At 40.2% G+C, this 17,863-nt stretch overlaps 3 protein-coding genes across 3 annotated transcripts; 2 read left to right on the top strand and 1 right to left on the bottom strand.

The window, feature by feature from the left end:
• Positions 1-289: 289 nt before the first annotated feature.
• them4 (thioesterase superfamily member 4) lies at positions 290-5,352 on the bottom strand. The gene is made up of 6 exons (XM_029504785.1): positions 4,617-5,352; positions 3,663-3,852; positions 3,275-3,437; positions 2,932-3,042; positions 2,585-2,709; positions 290-2,490 (listed from the first exon to the last, which is right to left on the bottom strand). The coding sequence occupies exons 1-6, from the start codon at positions 4,725-4,727 to the stop codon at positions 2,444-2,446; spliced, it is 747 nt and encodes a 248-aa protein (XP_029360645.1). The 5' UTR covers positions 4,728-5,352; the 3' UTR covers positions 290-2,443.
• Positions 5,353-7,769: 2,417 nt separating this feature from the next.
• On the top strand, positions 7,770-9,768 carry LOC115045211 (involucrin). The gene is made up of 4 exons (XM_029504783.1): positions 7,770-8,166; positions 8,755-8,809; positions 8,921-9,035; positions 9,135-9,768. The coding sequence occupies exons 1-4, from the start codon at positions 7,873-7,875 to the stop codon at positions 9,511-9,513; spliced, it is 843 nt and encodes a 280-aa protein (XP_029360643.1). The 5' UTR covers positions 7,770-7,872; the 3' UTR covers positions 9,514-9,768.
• Positions 9,769-16,194: 6,426 nt separating this feature from the next.
• On the top strand, positions 16,195-17,609 carry LOC115045566 (prostate-associated microseminoprotein-like). Its single transcript, XM_029505319.1, has 4 exons — positions 16,195-16,233; positions 16,363-16,473; positions 16,627-16,735; positions 17,432-17,609. The coding sequence occupies exons 2-4, from the start codon at positions 16,365-16,367 to the stop codon at positions 17,607-17,609; spliced, it is 396 nt and encodes a 131-aa protein (XP_029361179.1). The 5' UTR covers positions 16,195-16,233; positions 16,363-16,364.
• Positions 17,610-17,863: the final 254 nt, after the last annotated feature.

Genomic DNA, 17,863 nt, shown 5'->3' with positions numbered 1-17,863 from the left:
AGAAAAGACAATAAGAACACATTCACTTCCACTGTTTTGGTTTGGCCTCTACGGGGGGAATAATACAGACCACTTAAATAAAGAAACATATCTGATGTTTCCGTATAATTTTAGTGGAATATCAGGTCTGCCTGCAGGACGGCCATGTGCACTAAAACAGGTTATCTAAATAATAATCTATGCATGACTCATTTTTATTGTTGGAAACAACCAAAATTATATCATATGTTTACAACATGGTGGTAAATCCTTTTCTACATGTGCCTTGACCTTGATACAGACACACTAGATAAAGCTAAAGATGTAGATGGGGGACACAGGTCAAAACTACACACCACAGCAAACCTACTTTAAGTAAAACAGGCCTTTCTGGCCGAGGTCTTCGGTGAAATGGACCTTAGCCTTAGCAGCTGTATGGTAGAAGCTACTTCGTCTGTGTCCGTTAGTGTTTAAATCAGTCAATCTAAATTCAAACTATTTGAAAAAGAGAGAAAGAAAAAAAACAAAAAAACAATGACATTAGGCCCCTTTCAGGTTTCCAGAGCCCACTAGTTGCTTTCAGTTGACCAACAGTCATAACTCTGGATAATCCTCATTTAAAAGGTTGTCAGTAAGAGATGATATTTTACTACTGAATGGTGTTTCCAGTTGTTTTTAATGGATTTGCTGTCAAATGACCCCATTTTGTGAAAGAATTGTAAACATATTGATGATGTCTGTTGAGATACTCACTAACCGAAGGCAACACTAGCGTGGTAAATGGTCACAAATCAGACTGGTTATTAAGCTAAGTGGAGTTTGCCCTGATATGCAAATGTCTGAAGATAAAATCACTTCCGGAAGTTCAACAGTGGACAGAGGTTGTTGCAGGTGGTTTTAACTGAAAAATGAAAACAACTTCCCTTGACCCCACTTCCTCAAACCCATTTGACCACGTGATTCTTCAGGGAAAAGAAAAAAAAATTGAAAAACCTAATCTTCATTTGAATTGCATTTGTCACTCAACACACACAAACGTACTTCAAACACACACACACACACAGACAGACCAAGAAGTTTTTAGAAATCTAAGGCAGCATTTCCATCTGCACTTTTCTGAGGTTAAAATGGGAGGGGCCCCCCGAAGACCACTAGGCCTGAGCTGTGATGAGCCCATATGCTGAAAAACCACACATCTGACCAAACTGTGAGAAGTAGTTAAATGCATGAAGGGTTTGTGTGTTTGTAGCCAACAATTTACTCACAAACCTCACTTGACAGCACCTGCTAATAAGTAACACTTTGCTGTTTTTAGACTCCAGTTATTATTAAATGCTTACAGAAAGTTACATAAAGTATACATTCTTTTTTTATGTATAAAACATACTAAAGCAATGTTAAGAAAGAGTTATATAAACTTTGTCAAATACAGGAATAATTAAAATAAATAAAACAACAGAATTTATAAGACAACTGTGTCAAAATAAAAGCTCTTCTTTACATTTTGCTTTAATCTAGCAGTTTGTTGATTACCGTCTCCATTAGGCATTAGATTACATTACACTTGGGAATACTGATACCTTGAAAACGTCGACTAGTGATCAAAAGTTTTAAAACATTCACCTTTCCAGTTGTTCCTGAAATGTGATGAAATGATTGTTTTTTGTGGGTGCCCTTTATATAAACTTTTCAGTGTATTTTAATGTAAGCGTAGACAGATATTTAATTTGATAAGATGCAGTCCTGATATTTGCAAGGACTAGTAAGAGTTACTAAGTAAAAACCTTAGTAAATGCCACAAATATAACAAGCAGTGGATGTTTTATTCCCTGCTGCAAATACAAATAAAATCATAATTTGTGATATCTATACCCTACCACAAAGTCGGGCCTTATTGCAGGAAGCAAACTATTCATGCATATTACACTTTGAGGAATGTACTATACATGAGAGCCTTACGTGAAACCATCACTACTGTTGTTATAGTAAGTTATAGTAAATAACCCTAGATATTTTGTTCAATAAATAATGTTCAGACACAGACTGTTGGTGTGTTAGCAAAAATATAAAGAAGCGGTCAAAAAAAGAAAAGAACGACGATATCATCAATCTGTTTGTTAGTAATAAAATACTCACAAGAAGGATATTATGGGAAGAAGTTAGAGAAGTTATCTCTTAACCCCCCTGGAACATGAGTAGGCACAAAAATATTTCAAATAACAGATACACTCACACCCTTGTACACCTATATTTATGGGGTCCCTGGCAGTGTGCATTCTGTAATCCAACCTTAAACTTAACCATCACAGCAAACTGCTTCATTCCAACCATTCCAACATTGGGATGTCCAGCTTTCAGACAACACAAGTAAAGCAGGCTCCCGGTTGTTCGTTGAACACACTCCCACAGTGTCCTTGACTTGCTGACAGTGTTTGACTGGGTGCTAGGTGGTGTGGTGTTTGTGTCACCCTCCCCGTACTAGATGGCTGACATTGATTGACACAAACAGCACTGCAAAACAAGAAATGACAGATACAGTGACAATACAGAAGGTTGACCGTGTTATTTCAAAGGAATGATCCATGTGTACAAAAATGCTAAATACCTGTAGCTTCTGTGTGCAGTTTGGAACCATCAGTGCTCATCACTTTGCATGAAATAAATGTTTTTCTGCCTTCTTGTGTATCCAGAGAGGATTCAATCAACACTGTACTTCCCAGTGGGATGGGGCTTGAGGCAAGATGATTGGTTGTTAGGGCAAAGCAACCATGAGTGATATTACAAACAAAATTAAGACACGAGTTTACACCAGGCACAACTATTAATTGTCTTATTTGCCTTATGATGGACCTCGCCCTCCCCCAACTTAATACACATAATATTATAGCTAACTTATATACTAGAGGTTTGAGTAAAGCATTTCACATTTTATATGTTTATAAAAATATATACCTGCGGTAGGCAATGTTGAGGTTGGCAGTCATGATAGGTCCAGAGAGAAAAGTAGCATGTGTTCCAGTGACAGTGTCAATCATTGTGGCTATTGCCCCCCCGTGGACATGTCTGGAAATACATACCATGTCTATTACACCTCAAGTCTTATGTTGAAAAGCATGGTTTAGTTTTGTGATTTTGGGAACTTTAAAACTGTCTAATGCAATGAATTTATACATGTTGAAAGTTGCTTTGGCAATTTGTATTCATTGAAAAGTTGATAATATAAAATGTATGTGATTTCTCTGTTGGTTTCACTATGAGGTAAACACGAACAGACATCTATATGAACACTTCTTACCCTGGTGGCCCCTCCAGCAGCCATCCGGCTTGGAAAATACATACACACTTCTTCTCCCCTTTGTTAACAAACAGAGCATACTCAAATGCTGCCCCTGGTTCTCTGATGTTCCGGGTAAAGAGACGAGCTTTTGACTGGACAATCTTACTCAGATAAACTCCACCTGAAAAACACACAAGTGAAGTGGTTAACATGGTTCAAACATTATAGGTCATTTTATTTGTACTTAAAAGCACATGTCTTGCCTCCTGCATTCAAGTTGAAATGCATGAAAGAGTTGACTCATTAGCTTGAGCCCTGACTATTGCCAAAAAGTCACATCACAATGCTTTCTCCATTTGATCAGAGAAGCATACAAGCAAAGAGACACCATGGTGTGCAACAGTACCTGGAGCATACTTGAGGGAGCGATTGTAGCTTGGCAGTCTCTGCCAAGGGCTTCCCTGTGTTTGTCCTCCTTCTGTCTCCGCCTCACACTGGCTGTTGTAATGATCATACAATCGCATCATTTCGGAGCCCCATGAGGAGTTCGGCAAACTGAAATCCCGCGGCTTGGGAGAGAAGAATGATAGTAGAGCCTGTCGGACAGACAAGGGCCATGTCACATAAATGTGCAATTAGAACAACTCATCAACTACAGTAAAGCAGTTACAAAAGACAGAAAGATGGAAATGAATACATAGAGTTGGGCAAAATAACATATTCAGAGAGTAGATAATTGTCCTTAATACCATTCATCCTGAAGTTTATACTTTCTTTGCCTACAACTTGCTAAACTATTGAGGCAAAAAAAAAAAAAAAAAAAAAAAAACCTGGAATACTTTGGAGCCCTACAGGATTTACAATATATTTGAAACATTATTTGGATCACTTCCGGCAAAAACAAAATAGCTTTAATGGATTTTTAATGTTCCTCCTTCATGTTTGTTTACTAGGCGTGCAAAGATTTTGAGACGTCTCAATATAACTTATCAAAATATGTAAGCTGTACAATCTGTGCTTTCTGGCTTGATTAATAAATAACAGAAAACGTAAATAGACCGACCTGCAGTACTTGCTCTGTTAACATTTTTGCAACCTTTCGAGGTTTACTGTTTTGCACTAAAACACATCTATTTCATGGCCTGACCGAACCAGATTCAGATCTTTGTGTGCAGCCCTCTAAATGGTTTTCTAAACGGTTTAAGATTGACATTATGTCTGCATTATTCTGATGTTGTTGCTGTTGACAGGACAGCGACGCTGCAGAGTCCACAAAAATGAAATCGCCATTCACAAAGACCGGACCATTCATTTCGAGCGCTTTCCCCATCACCACCACCACCGTTACAACTCTACCTACCACTTCAGACCTGGACGACTCGCTGGCAGACAGATTCGGTTGAATCGTGGCGGCTGAGAAAGACGTGAGGCTCTGAAAACCTTTGCGTAACCTCCTGAGCATCCTCGCCATTAAAACGCGGCTGAGGATGACGAAGGTGAAACGTAAGAGCCGGGTTGGGAAATAAAGTCAAAGGGTAGCGGTAGACACAGGGGCTCTGTGTAATACGCTGTGAGCATGTTGTAACACACTGTTGTAGTTTCACCGGTGACTTTCATGTGTCATCAGATTTCTCAGCTTCCGGCATGAGAGCACGGCTATTGCGTCATTTGGATCACGTGGCTCACGCCTCGCATTGTGATTGGCCGTACCGTATTTTGGTCATATCTGCCTGTAAAAGGTTCTTGTGGACAGATTTCGGCTTCTTCGGGAAGTCTGAGTTATATTTGTGCTGTCAGCAGTGGGGTCACCCTGGGTCTCCTACCATAGCGCTCCATTTCACAAAGCACATCATTGCACTGTTTACAGAAAACGAAATGTTGCAAAGGCAACTCAGAATTTTAATTTTGAAGTTGATTAAGATTTTGTTAACTGTTTCTAAGGTTGCTTCTCATCTGTAGCAGTTCTTATTTCTGTCCAAGCCTGCTCCTCTGTGCCTAGAGATGTGAAAACTGCAAGACTGTCCTTTGATGGACACTAGGTGGAGGTAGAGAAACAGGTCATGAAATGCTATCACATAAGACATTGATACATAGTTGATAAAGTTTTACGAACGAATTTTCCCAGAAATGTGTGACATGACATGATATACCAAAAAAGGCATATGTTTATTGGTCCAATGAACATGATTTGGTTTATCAAAGATTCCAGACACAAGACCTCAGAGTAGTTGAGTATGTGTGTTTGTCCCCCCCCCCCCCCCCCCCCAATTGCTGGTTCAGATGCCACACAATCCAGCTTTACTTGGTGGATCACTGGAGGGCATTTTTGGTTGTGACATAACAGCTTACGTTAGTTTGTTTATTAAGTTAAGTGTAAAACACTGAAAAACAAAAAAGCTAACTGAATCCAACCAACAATATGTTTTCCAATAGCACAATGTTCCCGGGGTAACGTTGCATCTTGTAGTTGACTTCATTTTTGAGCTTCAACGATTCCACAGAGCTTTCTGTGAAATCGAGAAAGAAAAAAAAATGTTTATTCACCGTGCAAAACCCTAACATAATAAAGTTTCTTCATGGCTTTTATTTTCTAGCCATGGCTCTGTGATGAAACGCAAGATATGGAAGTAGTTTTTGTTCTTTTTCAAATCTTACCGTGCTTCCTCTTTTGCTGTATCTGCAAAGGCACATATAGCTTTGTCTTTATCCAAAATCTCTTGTTTCAAGCCCTGAATCTCCCCCTGTGCTTTCTTTTTGGCCTCTTCATGATCAGCTGGACAAAATTACAGGTTACAAAAGTGTTAAAAGAAGGACATTTTCCAAATACAAGCTTTGCCAGTTTTTTATTTATTTTTTTGCTGAGTTCAGATTTAAATAAGCAAAGATAAACAATGTGAAGATGAGAGATTGAAACTCAAAGGTGCCATCACCTCTAGATTAACAGGTTTTTTTTCCATTGTATGAATTTAAACTGAAAAGAAAACAATTAATCCAGGTGTCTGCTGAAAGATTGACAGATCTCATCTGCCTTTTAAACGGCTACAAAATGTGACCATACACAAACAATACGCTTTGCCTCATTGACTTGCTCTGTCAGTTTTAGATTTACAAGGTGTGTGCAGACACATTCTTTCATTTACCTGCTCTGGCTGTTATTACAAAATCAGAACTGAATAAAAAGGGTCTCATACCTTTGAGTTTAGTCATGGCGTCCGTAAGGCTTGCCTTCTTTTTCTCAATTTCTGCCTATAATGGAAAAGGTCAACATATCAGCAGTTAAGTCAGATCAGTGCGTCAGAACAGAAGACTGAGGAAAAAGCTCACCTGGGTATCCAAAGTTCATATCGTAAATATTATATACTTCCTGAATGTGACCCTTCACTGTGAGTCGTTTGTGTGTCTCTCACCTTCTCTGAGTTGCAGGCCTTCAGACTTTCGTCGTGCTCGTTGATTGATTTCTCGGCACTCGCCTTCTGCGTCTTCAACTCTTTTATTTTGTCGTTGATTGACTGAATCGTTGACCTTATTCCTTCAACTTTACCTTTCGCCTCGACGACGTATTCCTCCTTCTTCGCGAGGTCCCTGGAGTTCTCCGACATGCGGGCTTTCAGTTGGCGCAGTATTATTTCCTGGCGCGCGGCTTGGAAAATCATCGCCACCATCACAGCCAGGCCGAGGAAGACTAACACCCCCACCCCCTTCATCTTGGCCGTGGAGAAGGAGAAGGACAGGCTGGATTGTCTGAGGCCGGCTGCCGGTCACGTCTCCTGTCCGCTCCCGGCTCTTTGTCCTGGTGTGTCGCTCCGGATTTTATCCGTGACCTGCCCTACCTGTTCAACCACTGGGCGGGACACCTGTCTCATTGTTGTTTCAGCAGCTAGGGCTGAGTTGATGAGAAGTAGACTGAATAAAATGGTTTTAGACCACAAGTCATATTCAGGTTCAGCTACAGGCTTACAGTACTTTTTACTGGAAGCTACCATGTTTATTTATTAGGTAGGTTAACATTAAGATGAGTCAAAACAATAAATACCGCTCATAAACCGACGCACCCTTACATAAATAATACGTGTATGTAGTAATGAAGAACCATAAACACTGCTCCCCACAACGACAAGGTCATGGGTCTTAGTCCAAAGAGATGTTTAGGTTGATTGGTGACTCCAAACTGTCAGTGAGTGATTGTTGGTTGTGTTGGCCATGTGACGGTCTGGTGACCTGTCCAGGGTGTAAACGTACCCCACATGAGCCAAATGTGAGCTGGGATTGGCTCCAGCAACCCCCATAAGCACGCATACACACTACCAAAAAAAGAAAGAAAGAAAGACACCTGTGCGCACATGATGCACACGACCATGAAGATGATGAAGAGTGACACACAGGTGTTGGCAGCCCTGCTGGAAGGGGGCGTGTCTCAGGTAGATGAAAACGGGAAAGCTGCCAAATCCAGCCCGACGGAGTAATGACCGTCCAATCCGAGAGCCGCAGGACTCCCCACTGCTCTGAGCCGGCTGAAGCAAACCGGAAAAGTAGGAGGGAAGGGGAGAGAATGGAAGTCTCAGGAGCAATGCTCTCATACCGATCACCCTGACGGACTGCTCGGCTCCAGGAACACGATGAGGGCGTATGTGGTGTTGGCTCTGACGGTGCTGGTGAGCGTCGCTCTGCTCACTGTCAAGAAGATCAGGAAAGAGGAGTGGACCAGGGAGGACAGACGGAGTAGATTCCAGACCATCAAGCTGAGGTACACCACCGACATGCTGGGTGAGCTTCAGAAGGACAAATCCGAGACGCAGCGCCTGCTGGAGACGGCCCAAACGGAGCAAAAAAAGCTGGAGGACGATGTGAACATGCTCCAGGCCAAAGATGGCCAGGCCAAGGCTGGAACAGACGTCTGTCAGGCCGGCCAGGTAAGGGGGGGTTATGACAGCATTCATGCTGATCCAGTGTTAAATGATGATGATTATTATTACTTTTTTTTTTTTTTTTTAATAGTTTACACAGACACAAGAGTCTTGTGACCTTGAAAACAGTTACAACCCCAACTAATGTAAGAGGGGATTGAACTTGAGGGCAGGTGAGCACCCATTCTCACCTTCAGCTTCAAGTCTATTGGAAAACCAGTTGTTCAGTATGTTTGTGAGAAAACTGGTTTGACCCGTCCAGCAACATAAAAATAGTGGTTTACCCTGCTGAGGACACCGAGTTCACATGTTTTCTACCTGTTTGCGTGGGTTTCCTCCCACTGTCCAGATGAATGAATGAATGAATGCATACACACACTTGGCTTGTCTTTCAGTATCAGACCAGACACTGTAGTACTGTAGGCCTAAAGGAGCCCCTCTAAATTGTAGGGAAAAAATGGAAACATTTGCAAGGCCATTTCTGACCTCATTTGTTAATTTCTGTGTTGAATTTGTTTATGTCATGTAAATGTACATACTGCGTATGTCTGTGTTGATTTCTTGAGTTGCTGACAGTCTTTTAACTGGTTGCAGAAAACTGTACAGGATACAATTGGAGCTGCAGAGACAGAATTAAATAATCTAAAAGGTAAGATATCTTTCTCTCCCCCCCCCCCCCCCATGTTTTAAATTCATTTTACTTCATTTTGCACTTTTAATTTGTAGAAACCTTAAAATGTCTCTTGTCATGACACTAAAGCTGAAACTGATAAGGAGAAGGCGACCTGGATAACAGAGGTAGAATCTTTGAAACAAAAACTAACAGCGCGTCACCCAGTGTGTGACTTCTTGAAAAAAGGATTGTCTGTAGCGAGGTAAGGTTGCTACTGGAAATATGTATCTACAGAGTGCACGCAAACCTCCATGATGATTTCTCGGCATTCACTATATTTCCTATGTAACTTTCCCTGAAGGAACCTTTGTGGCAACGAATTGAATGTAGAGGCCCCCAAACAAGAGAAGGCAAAGGCCGAGGCGCCCAAACAAGAGGAGGCAAAGGCCGAGGCGCCCAAACAAGAGGAGGCAAAGGCCGAGGCGCCCAAACAAGAGGAGGCAAAGGCCGAGGCGCCCAAACAAGAGGAGGCAAAGGCCGAGGCGCCCAAACAAGAGGAGGCAAAGGCCGAGGCGCCCAAACAAGAGGAGGCAAAGGCCGAGGCCCCCAAACAAGAGGAGGCAAAGGCCGAGGCCCCCAAACAAGAGGAGGCAAAGGCCGAGGCCCCCAAAGAAGAGGAGGCAAAGGCCGAGGCGCCCAAACAAGAGGAACCAAAGGCTGAGGCGCCTCAGAAGAAATGAAAAATAACATACAGCCCATCATCTGTTGTAGAAACAAAGTTTGTGATACACTGAGGGCAGATACCGCACCAAGCTTCACACTGCGTTGATGGCAGATGTGAGACAATGGGGAAGTAGGACTGTGCACATAAATACTCTGAATACTTATTTTTTTACAGAAGAACAAATGCATCTCCACTTCGCGTCTGTAACTAAAAAAATCTTTTTCAGTAAAATTAAATAATATAATATAATAAAGACCTTTCATCTCTTACATTTGAGTTAGTTATGGTTTGGTTTTTGGCATTACTAATACATACATATTCACATGTAAGCAGTATTTTAATATTGTAGACGCTGTAGTACCACACAAAGTATTTATGTCTGTCAGTGCAGCATTTAAATATTCAACCTCACTGTCCCAATATGATGTCATATGATTGTCTTTGTAAACTGTCATAAAATATCCATCTTGTACACTGAAGAGTAATCATATATTTTTATTGGTAGCATTTGTAAGGAGATGGGTATATATTAACGATGATTAAGAACACATGGGACATTGGTAGTTTATAGGGACAGTAAAATATCTTTTTGTCAGATTAAAACACAATGTGATTCTGATTTTGCTGATTCTCGCAGCGTCACTGAGAAGAAATCTGGCTATACAAAGGGCCTCGGTAATCCTTTGTGTTGGAAGTTCCTGTATCACACCCTTTGCTCGAAGTGACTATTCATAACATCTAATATAAATGCAATCACAGAAATACCCGCTCATATCAGAAAGGAAATATCAGAAATACTGCAAGTAGCCTGAAGACTAGAGTTACTGTACGGCTGTTGTATTGCCTGTGTTGCTTTTATCTGGAGGGTTTGGCAAGTGATTAAAAAATGGCACCAAACTGGAACTACAGGGAATGCTCTACCAGGTTCTGTTTGCCTAACACAGAGGCACACCTTCAGGATGAAAAATAAGTGCTCGATATTCAGTGCTCAGACAACAGGTAGGGTGTGGGATTTTACGGACCTGTATCCTGGTAAGGACAGATGGAGATAGTGAGACAATATTAATATAACCATTGAAATAAAACAAACCATATGATGTCTTTTAAACAACTGAAACACTTTCCTTTTCCCAAATCTACTGAGAGGCAGGTTACACTGGGGCTTTGTTTATTCTAATTTGACTTTATGTCAAATCTGACACATTTTGCTTCTCGGCATTTGATTTTCATAAAATTTTCATCTCTGTTAGATAACGTCCCTACCTCCAATGCTGAAAACACAGTATAGGTTATGGTTATTGAACAATCGTTACTAACTTTGTTGGCTGCTCTGTCTTAGTGACCCTGCCTTAGGCTGTGTGTGTGTCTGACCAACAAAAGGGGGAGCAAAAGAGAATGACCAATCAGAGAACAGAAAGCTTTTGTCCGTCATTCCCTATAAACTTCACTCTGCTCCCCTGGTGTAGCTCAGGCTGTGCAGTGTGTTTTGGCTGCGTTTGGCGTGTCGCCATTTCTGTTGGAGTGTGAATTTTAAATAAAAACAAGCCTGTATATGCCTTTTTCTACTTTTTTTTTTTTTTTTACTTTGTGTCCTTTGAAATGCTTCTATCTTATCACAGCAACTTTAAGTTTCACTTAATAATTTGGCAATTTTCATCCATATGAAACATTTTTGTGAAGGTTATAATTATAGAACTTCTGCTTCTGTTATTTAGTTTGCTTTAGTAGTTTTGTCCACATAGCCATTGCAGTGTTGAACAAGCTGCCTTGCTAATGTGTTGGTGTTGAGAAGTTTAATCTGTACTTGGAGTTTCTGTGCACTTTATGTTGTCCTTGTGAATACATGTGAAGACAAATAGACCTCTGGACAATAGAATTTGTTCTATTCTACTCAGTTTAGGATACAGTTCTAAATGAATTCTTTTACATGTTCAGGGCTTCTTTTGTGGCTTTATTTGAGTGTTTACTATCCGTTTCAGGAAATTAAAGGAGGGACATGCAACAAAAGACCCAGTTGGTGTGAAACTGGTGACACTGCAGGCTCATGGTTGTCACAATAACCAAAAGCCACGTGACCTTTATGTTATATTTACTCAAGCAACTACACATGAATCATTATATATATTACTGTACACAATGATTAGACTGCATCAGGCATTTTATAGAATAACTTTGACTTTGACTTGAAAATAAATTAGCTGTTTCACATTGTGATTTAATCTAAACTTTCAGGGCGTTGCCGCCTGTTACAACTGGATGTTTTCGTATGTACCAACCCATCGGTAAAATTTTATTGATGAGTCTATCTAAAAATGTAACATGAACTGGAGTAAATTATTAGACTAAAAATTCCTACATTGCTTTATGTTGCATTCTGCTGTCTCTGACTTTGCCTGATGCTGCTCTCCCTCTGTGAGAGATTAAAATAGTCCCCCAGGCTCGTAATTAGACAATCAGAGGCCTAACGTTCCGCTCCAATAGGCTCACAAGGTCAGCATCGTACCAGGAGATGATACAGAGACCACAGTGGTCTGATGTCATAAACGAGGGCTATTGTTCACCAGATATAACATCTACTATGATGATACTTAAAACAATATATCAGATGTAACTGTGCAATGGACTGCCGACCTGTCTAGGGTGCACCCTGCCCTCCCTCAGCGTGAGCTGGGATTGGCTCCAGCACCCCCACAATATGGAAACGGATAAGCAGTAGATGAATGAGTGAATATCAGATTTACATTTTTATAGACAGTATGTCGTTTTGTCATTGATCGTTTTTTCACTGTTTTTAAATGAAAAAATGGCATGAGTGGCTGTCTGAGTTGACAGTCAAGAACAGGAGGTTTCTTCCTAAAATTCTCTTCTTATCAGCTCCATCTGTTTTGCCCACTCCACACCTGTTTCACTTTGATTAAAAACAAAAATCCAGACTCACATGGGAAAGTGCTGTATTCTTCATCGATTATCATGTCCATCAGACGATGAGTAGTCGGCACATGTTAGAGTCCCACACTTCCCCATTAACAGCACAGATGGAGTGAAAGCACCATCGCACCCTCATCCGGTTATTCTGACAAGCAGAGGTCACATTGAAAGCTAAAGGTCACTTTGACTGGGGAGTTCATCTTAATACTTAACACTCCATCAAGAGTAAAGGAGCCATATTCAAAACTGCATCTCATATATATTTTTTATGGAAAATGTTCAATAAATAAAACATATGATCACTATTATTGCTATTGTTAGCAGTGGCTGTAGTACGTACATGTACTCTTCATAAGTATTGGGAGGAAACATTTAGTTGCATGTATCAACATTAGACATCAATAACCATTGTTAGTGTGACTGTATTGTTATCATTCATGTACTCACATCATGGAAGCAGGCTTACATGCTATAATATTTTAAGTAAACTTTAACTTTTTTTCTGGGGTATGAAGGTTTCTGTCGTTTTAAACTGAGTCAGTGTATCACATTTAACAAGCTGATAAAATATTTGGTGTACATTTGGTGTACATTTCTGCAATCCGTGGGATTGCAGAAATGTACACCAAATGTACACCAAATAAAGAAATGCAGCGAGCTATTCCCTCTGTTACATCAGTCTCGACTTATTCCTGACTCTTGTATTTTAATTAAAATTCTTACAGTGAAAAATGCTGGCCGTAGCTTTGTTTAATAGAATCATATATTCCCTAAAAGATGCCGTTGCCTTAAATGCTTTTCATTGAATGTGTTTTTTGACATATACATTTTCAAAGGGAATATCACAATAGCAGGCTACAACTAGTGACTTAGTAATATGACAGTCATGTGTTTACATTTACCCTCGACTCAAAGTTATTTGATTTTGCATCTGTAGCCATGCATGTGTGTGAGTATGTGCGTATCTGTGTGTGTTGACAGAGAGACAGTGACCGAGCGCTCACAGCAGCATGAACATCACATCTATTGATCAGGCTAATGTGGGGAGGAAAGGCTGCAGGCCACAACGATTGATCAATATACCTTTAATTACATGGTGCACTTTTAGTGTGTGTGTGTGTGTGTGTGTGCTTGTTCCTAAAAAGTGTGTGTAAGTGGTCCCCAGAAACTCACAGGGTTGCCTATATAAATGCTGTCCTACTGAGGAATTGTTCACACACTCATGTACACAGCTCATAGTTTGTAGATACAATTTACAGTTAGTTATGAATCGCTGCACACACTCAAACTCCTAATTTTAGTTTGAACCTCCGGTTTGGCAGCTCTTGATTAATGTTTGGATGAAGACAACTGGTAAGTATATTTGTATTTGTTTTTGAATGTCAGGTTGGAATTCCTGGGAAACTGAACCGTTTAATCATGTGAAACATGTCTCTTCTTCTTCTTATTTCATGTCTATTATTTTCCATCATCCCCACATTTCAAAGGTCATTAGTTCCTTGATAGGCTATTTCTGACTCCCTGTTTTAGTGACTCCCTTCCCCCAAGGCCTTTCCTTCTTTGCCTCCCTCGCGTGGTGATCAGGCTGTGCAGGTAATTTTACATTTCTGTCTTATGCATGTGAAAAATGCTCAGTGGAGGTATGCAGGTATCCTGCTCAATCTTTATTCCCACTGGAGTGTCTCTCTTCTCTGCTACAGGCTTTTGAAGTCCAGCTCTGACTGAAGGCTTTCGCTGGCTGGAGGCTGTGTGATATGTTTGATATTCGGTTGTTCTTGTGCTTTATGATGTCAACTAAATATCAGACATATTCCTACAGACTCTGGCACTGACTTCTGGCCTTTTTGCTGCGTGACTCCCAAAAAAGACCTACGCAGGCAGCTGTTAAGGTAAACTAGTTGTAACAGTGATTTTTAAATGGTCTATTATGTTCTTATGTGTATATTGTTTGATACTGTAAATATAAAGTATTTGTGTAGTGGCTTTGTAAAAAAAAAAAAAAATCTAAAACCTGAAGATGTTTAACGATAACATGTTAATGATTGAATTTCTTTTAACAAACCCCAGAGACCTACACATAATCACACAATAAGACTTTCTTGAACAGGTTGTAAGTGTGAAAGTACATCCTGCTCCATAAGGAAACAAACAGCTCCTGGCACCATAAAGATTTGTGTCATCAGATAACATCAAACCTGCTCAGTGAGTCCTTTCAGAGTATGAAGGGATCATTCTGCTCTTGTTTTTTATTCAGTCTGCAGTTTTATGTCCTTGATAACTGTTCCATTAATATTCTGCTTTTACATAAGATAAACCTATTCTGGCTTTTTTCATTAGGAATGTAAGAACAGTGACCTCTTCCAAATCCACAAATAAAGCCTGATAACCTGTTCACCTCTGGAGTGATTCATTACTGTGTCCACATCCCTGATTCATTACCCACTGAGTCAGACAAAGTGAGCTACAACCTTCAGTTACTATTTTTATATTTTAATTAATCGGTTTTACCTTGAGTGAACAACCTTGTGTACTTTTAGCTAATACAACTCTGCCCCCTCTAAATCACCGAATCCTTTAAAGAACATTGTATTTGAAAAATAGTATTAGATAACAGGCGATTTTCAAGCAGATTTGAATGAGTTACAATCCAAATGAAACTGTCCCTGTAGGAGCAGTGGCAGGAAAATGAGTCAGACTCATGTGGGATATATTGTGCTTTGCTGTCAAATTTATAACTGTATGAGCGTGCCCATAGGAAAAAAAATAGGAATCACAGTATGACATGAACTTAAACTTCAGCCTTCTCTGAGATGTTTTGCAAATGTGAGTTTATGGTAGAAGAATTTTTATTCATGAATAAAATTTAATTTTAACCAAAACACTCGGGATAGGTGGATTTTTGTGAAAACCACTGGGCTGTAAAATCTCCTCTTTACAAATGTGTGTGTTTGTATCAGTGCAGACGCACATCATCTGAGGATGCAGGGTTTATTTAAATGACACCCGTTCTCCAGTAAACATGCAACAACAACAACAAAAAAAGAAAATCTAATATAACCAAAAGGCCTTTAAATATCATGTTCCCTCTCCTGCAACAGAAAAAAAAAACATGTCAAAGAGCCTTGAAGTCCACTAAACCATGTACAGCTACATTTAAATCTTGCAATTTGAGTGATGATTTATAAATAATATGATGTGAAATTGAATTAAGCAGCTGATGTGCATCAGTAAGTAAGATAATTAGTCAGTGGCAAGTGAAATAAATTGATGTAAGACATCCTCTGCATCTTTATTTGAACACTATTGAATGAACATCCAATTTTAACGGTAATTTTTCAAAAGGTGGGGTCAAAGGTCAATGTTTATGTTTGTACGCACACATTCGGCCCCTGTGCCTGACAATAGGCCTCTGCCTGGTTGTCCTGTAAATAGTGATAGTGGATCCAGTAATAGGGTCAAATGGCACCTTCTGAGACAAATGTTATCTGAAAGGGTGCACACTGTATACTTAAGGGCAATTCTGTGGAGCAGAACAAGAGGGCACGACAAATGTTGGAATAGTAATGCGTGTGTTATGTGTGTATGTGTGTGTGTGTGTGTGCATATGTGTTTGTGTGCATTTAAGGAGGGTGGGGGGGGTGAACAAATAGCAATGAAAAAAGTCGAAATGAGTGCAGTAATAAAGACAGGTTGGTGAAGTATAAATATGTGGGAGCTCAGGGGGAAAGTGCGTCAGTTCAAGAGTGGCTTTGGAGAGGAGACACGGGCAGTCAGAGAGGGACGAGAGGGAACAGAGAAAAACAAGAGGGTGAGTGAGGAGCAGAGGAGATATATAAAACATAGAAGGAACTGCTCAGCTGGTAAGACACAACTCATTTTTTCTCCCCTGGTTATCGAGGTTTCTATTTTAACCTTGGCATCTATCTATGTATTTCAGAAATGGCAAGCACAGCAAGAGAAGTACTCTTGGCTATACTTTTGCTCCTGAGTGGTAGCGTGCCATGTTTTTCTGTGTATAACAGTGGAGAGTGCTTCTTCAACACCAAAGGTACAAATGGGTTTGTGTGTGGGCACAATGTTTTTATTTGTAATGGAGTATATTTTGCATTTTAGTGCTTGCACTACAAACAAGGAAAAGGAGCTGAGCACTTCTCATGTGATAATAAAGTAACATGAACTAATATTGTTTACTTTGTATCAGGGAGCTGTGAGCACATGGGGCAGGTGTACGGGATTGGAGAGAGCTGGACCACCAGTGATTGTTACCAGTGTGTTTGCATGGAGCCTTTCGGAGTAGGGTGCTGTGATCAGTAAGTTTGGTTTTCCAGATTTAGTACTCGAAAGAGCACTTGATATATGCTCTTCTGCCAGCAACTGTGTTGCGAGTTCGATTCCTGTCTGTTGTCTTTCTGTGGGAAATTTGAATGTTCTCCCTGTGCTTGTTACTCTCTGTTACTCTGTGACTGATTTTCTCCCACATTCCAAAGACATGTACCCTTGGGGTAAATTGGTGACTCAAACTGCCTGTAGGTGTGAATGGTTTTATGTTGGCCAAACATCTTCATGTTTCATCAATGCTGTGAGGGAACATCTGTTTTGTCAGTTTCTATAAAACATGTGCCAGGTAGTTAAATTTCTGTAAGAGGGTGACGCGGAAGCGTCTCATGCTCATATACTTGTCCCAAATTAATTTCTGAGCAAATTGCTGTGCCGTTAGATGAAGAGCCTGATCTCTCGGGATCACTTTCACTCTGCCATTGTTCCTTCCACTTTGTCTTCTGAACTTCTTGTCTAGACTCAGTTGTTTGGAATAAAAAGCTGTACATCAATGTAAAGGAGGTTGCATTGAAAGTGACCAGTCATAAGTCCAGAAGTCCAGTCTCTTTCCGGCCCCCAAAATGGCAAAAATCAAGCCATTCGTGCAATTTTATGCAAACAGAAAATTCCCCTTCTCTGATTGATCGAACATTTTAAATGGTCTTATGTAACTTTAATCTCTCTTACAGTGGATCTAAGCCTGTGGACTATCCAGACTGGTGTGAGATCATCCGTAAACCTGATGACTCTTGCACTAGCATTGCAGTGATGAGAGCTAATCACAAACTACCGTGTCTCTGGGGACGAGGCCGTCTCAGACCAGCTGCAAGCCAACCATGGAAATCTGACAATGATCCTATATTTTAAGTTGCACATTCAATTTTTTTTAAAGCAATACAGCAATGTGTCTTTTTTTTTTTTCATTCTATAAGGCTACAACTCTAATTCTAATGTGAAATTATTGTGAGACTAGACTAAAACTCTGTTAATTATGGCACAGGAGTAATCTGTTACTTCTCTTTGTATTTATCTTTTCATATCTTTAAATTATGTTGTTGAGGTTTGTTGTTTGATGAGCTAGTCTGAATTGCTGGTTTATCACTTTCATGATGATTCAGTAA

Source organism: Echeneis naucrates, chromosome 6 (genome assembly GCF_900963305.1).
Source record: "Echeneis naucrates chromosome 6, fEcheNa1.1, whole genome shotgun sequence".
Classification (NCBI taxonomy): domain Eukaryota; kingdom Metazoa; phylum Chordata; class Actinopteri; order Carangiformes; family Echeneidae; genus Echeneis; species Echeneis naucrates.
Note: the sequence above shows the minus strand (reverse complement) of the source record. Positions and strands in the feature narration are given on the sequence as shown.

Coding starts and splice junctions, on each gene's coding strand:
- LOC115045566 (XM_029505319.1), top strand. CDS start 16,365: ATGGCAAGCACAGCAAGAGAAGTACTCTTGGCTATACTTTTGCTCCTG. Junction 16,474..16,626: donor GTGCTTCTTCAACACCAAAG/GTACAAATGGGT, acceptor ACTTTGTATCAG/GGAGCTGTGAGCACATGGGG. Junction 16,736..17,431: donor GGAGTAGGGTGCTGTGATCA/GTAAGTTTGGTT, acceptor TCTCTCTTACAG/TGGATCTAAGCCTGTGGACT.
- LOC115045211 (XM_029504783.1), top strand. CDS start 7,873: ATGAGGGCGTATGTGGTGTTGGCTCTGACGGTGCTGGTGAGCGTCGCT. Junction 8,167..8,754: donor ACGTCTGTCAGGCCGGCCAG/GTAAGGGGGGGT, acceptor AACTGGTTGCAG/AAAACTGTACAGGATACAAT. Junction 9,036..9,134: donor AAAGGATTGTCTGTAGCGAG/GTAAGGTTGCTA, acceptor CTTTCCCTGAAG/GAACCTTTGTGGCAACGAAT.
- them4 (XM_029504785.1), bottom strand. CDS start 4,727: ATGGCGAGGATGCTCAGGAGGTTACGCAAAGGTTTTCAGAGCCTCACG. Junction 3,853..4,616: donor AGTCGTCCAGGTCTGAAGTG/GTAGGTAGAGTT, acceptor TCTGTCCGACAG/GCTCTACTATCATTCTTCTC. Junction 2,710..2,931: donor CTCAACATTGCCTACCGCAG/GTATATATTTTT, acceptor TCTTGCCTCAAG/CCCCATCCCACTGGGAAGTA.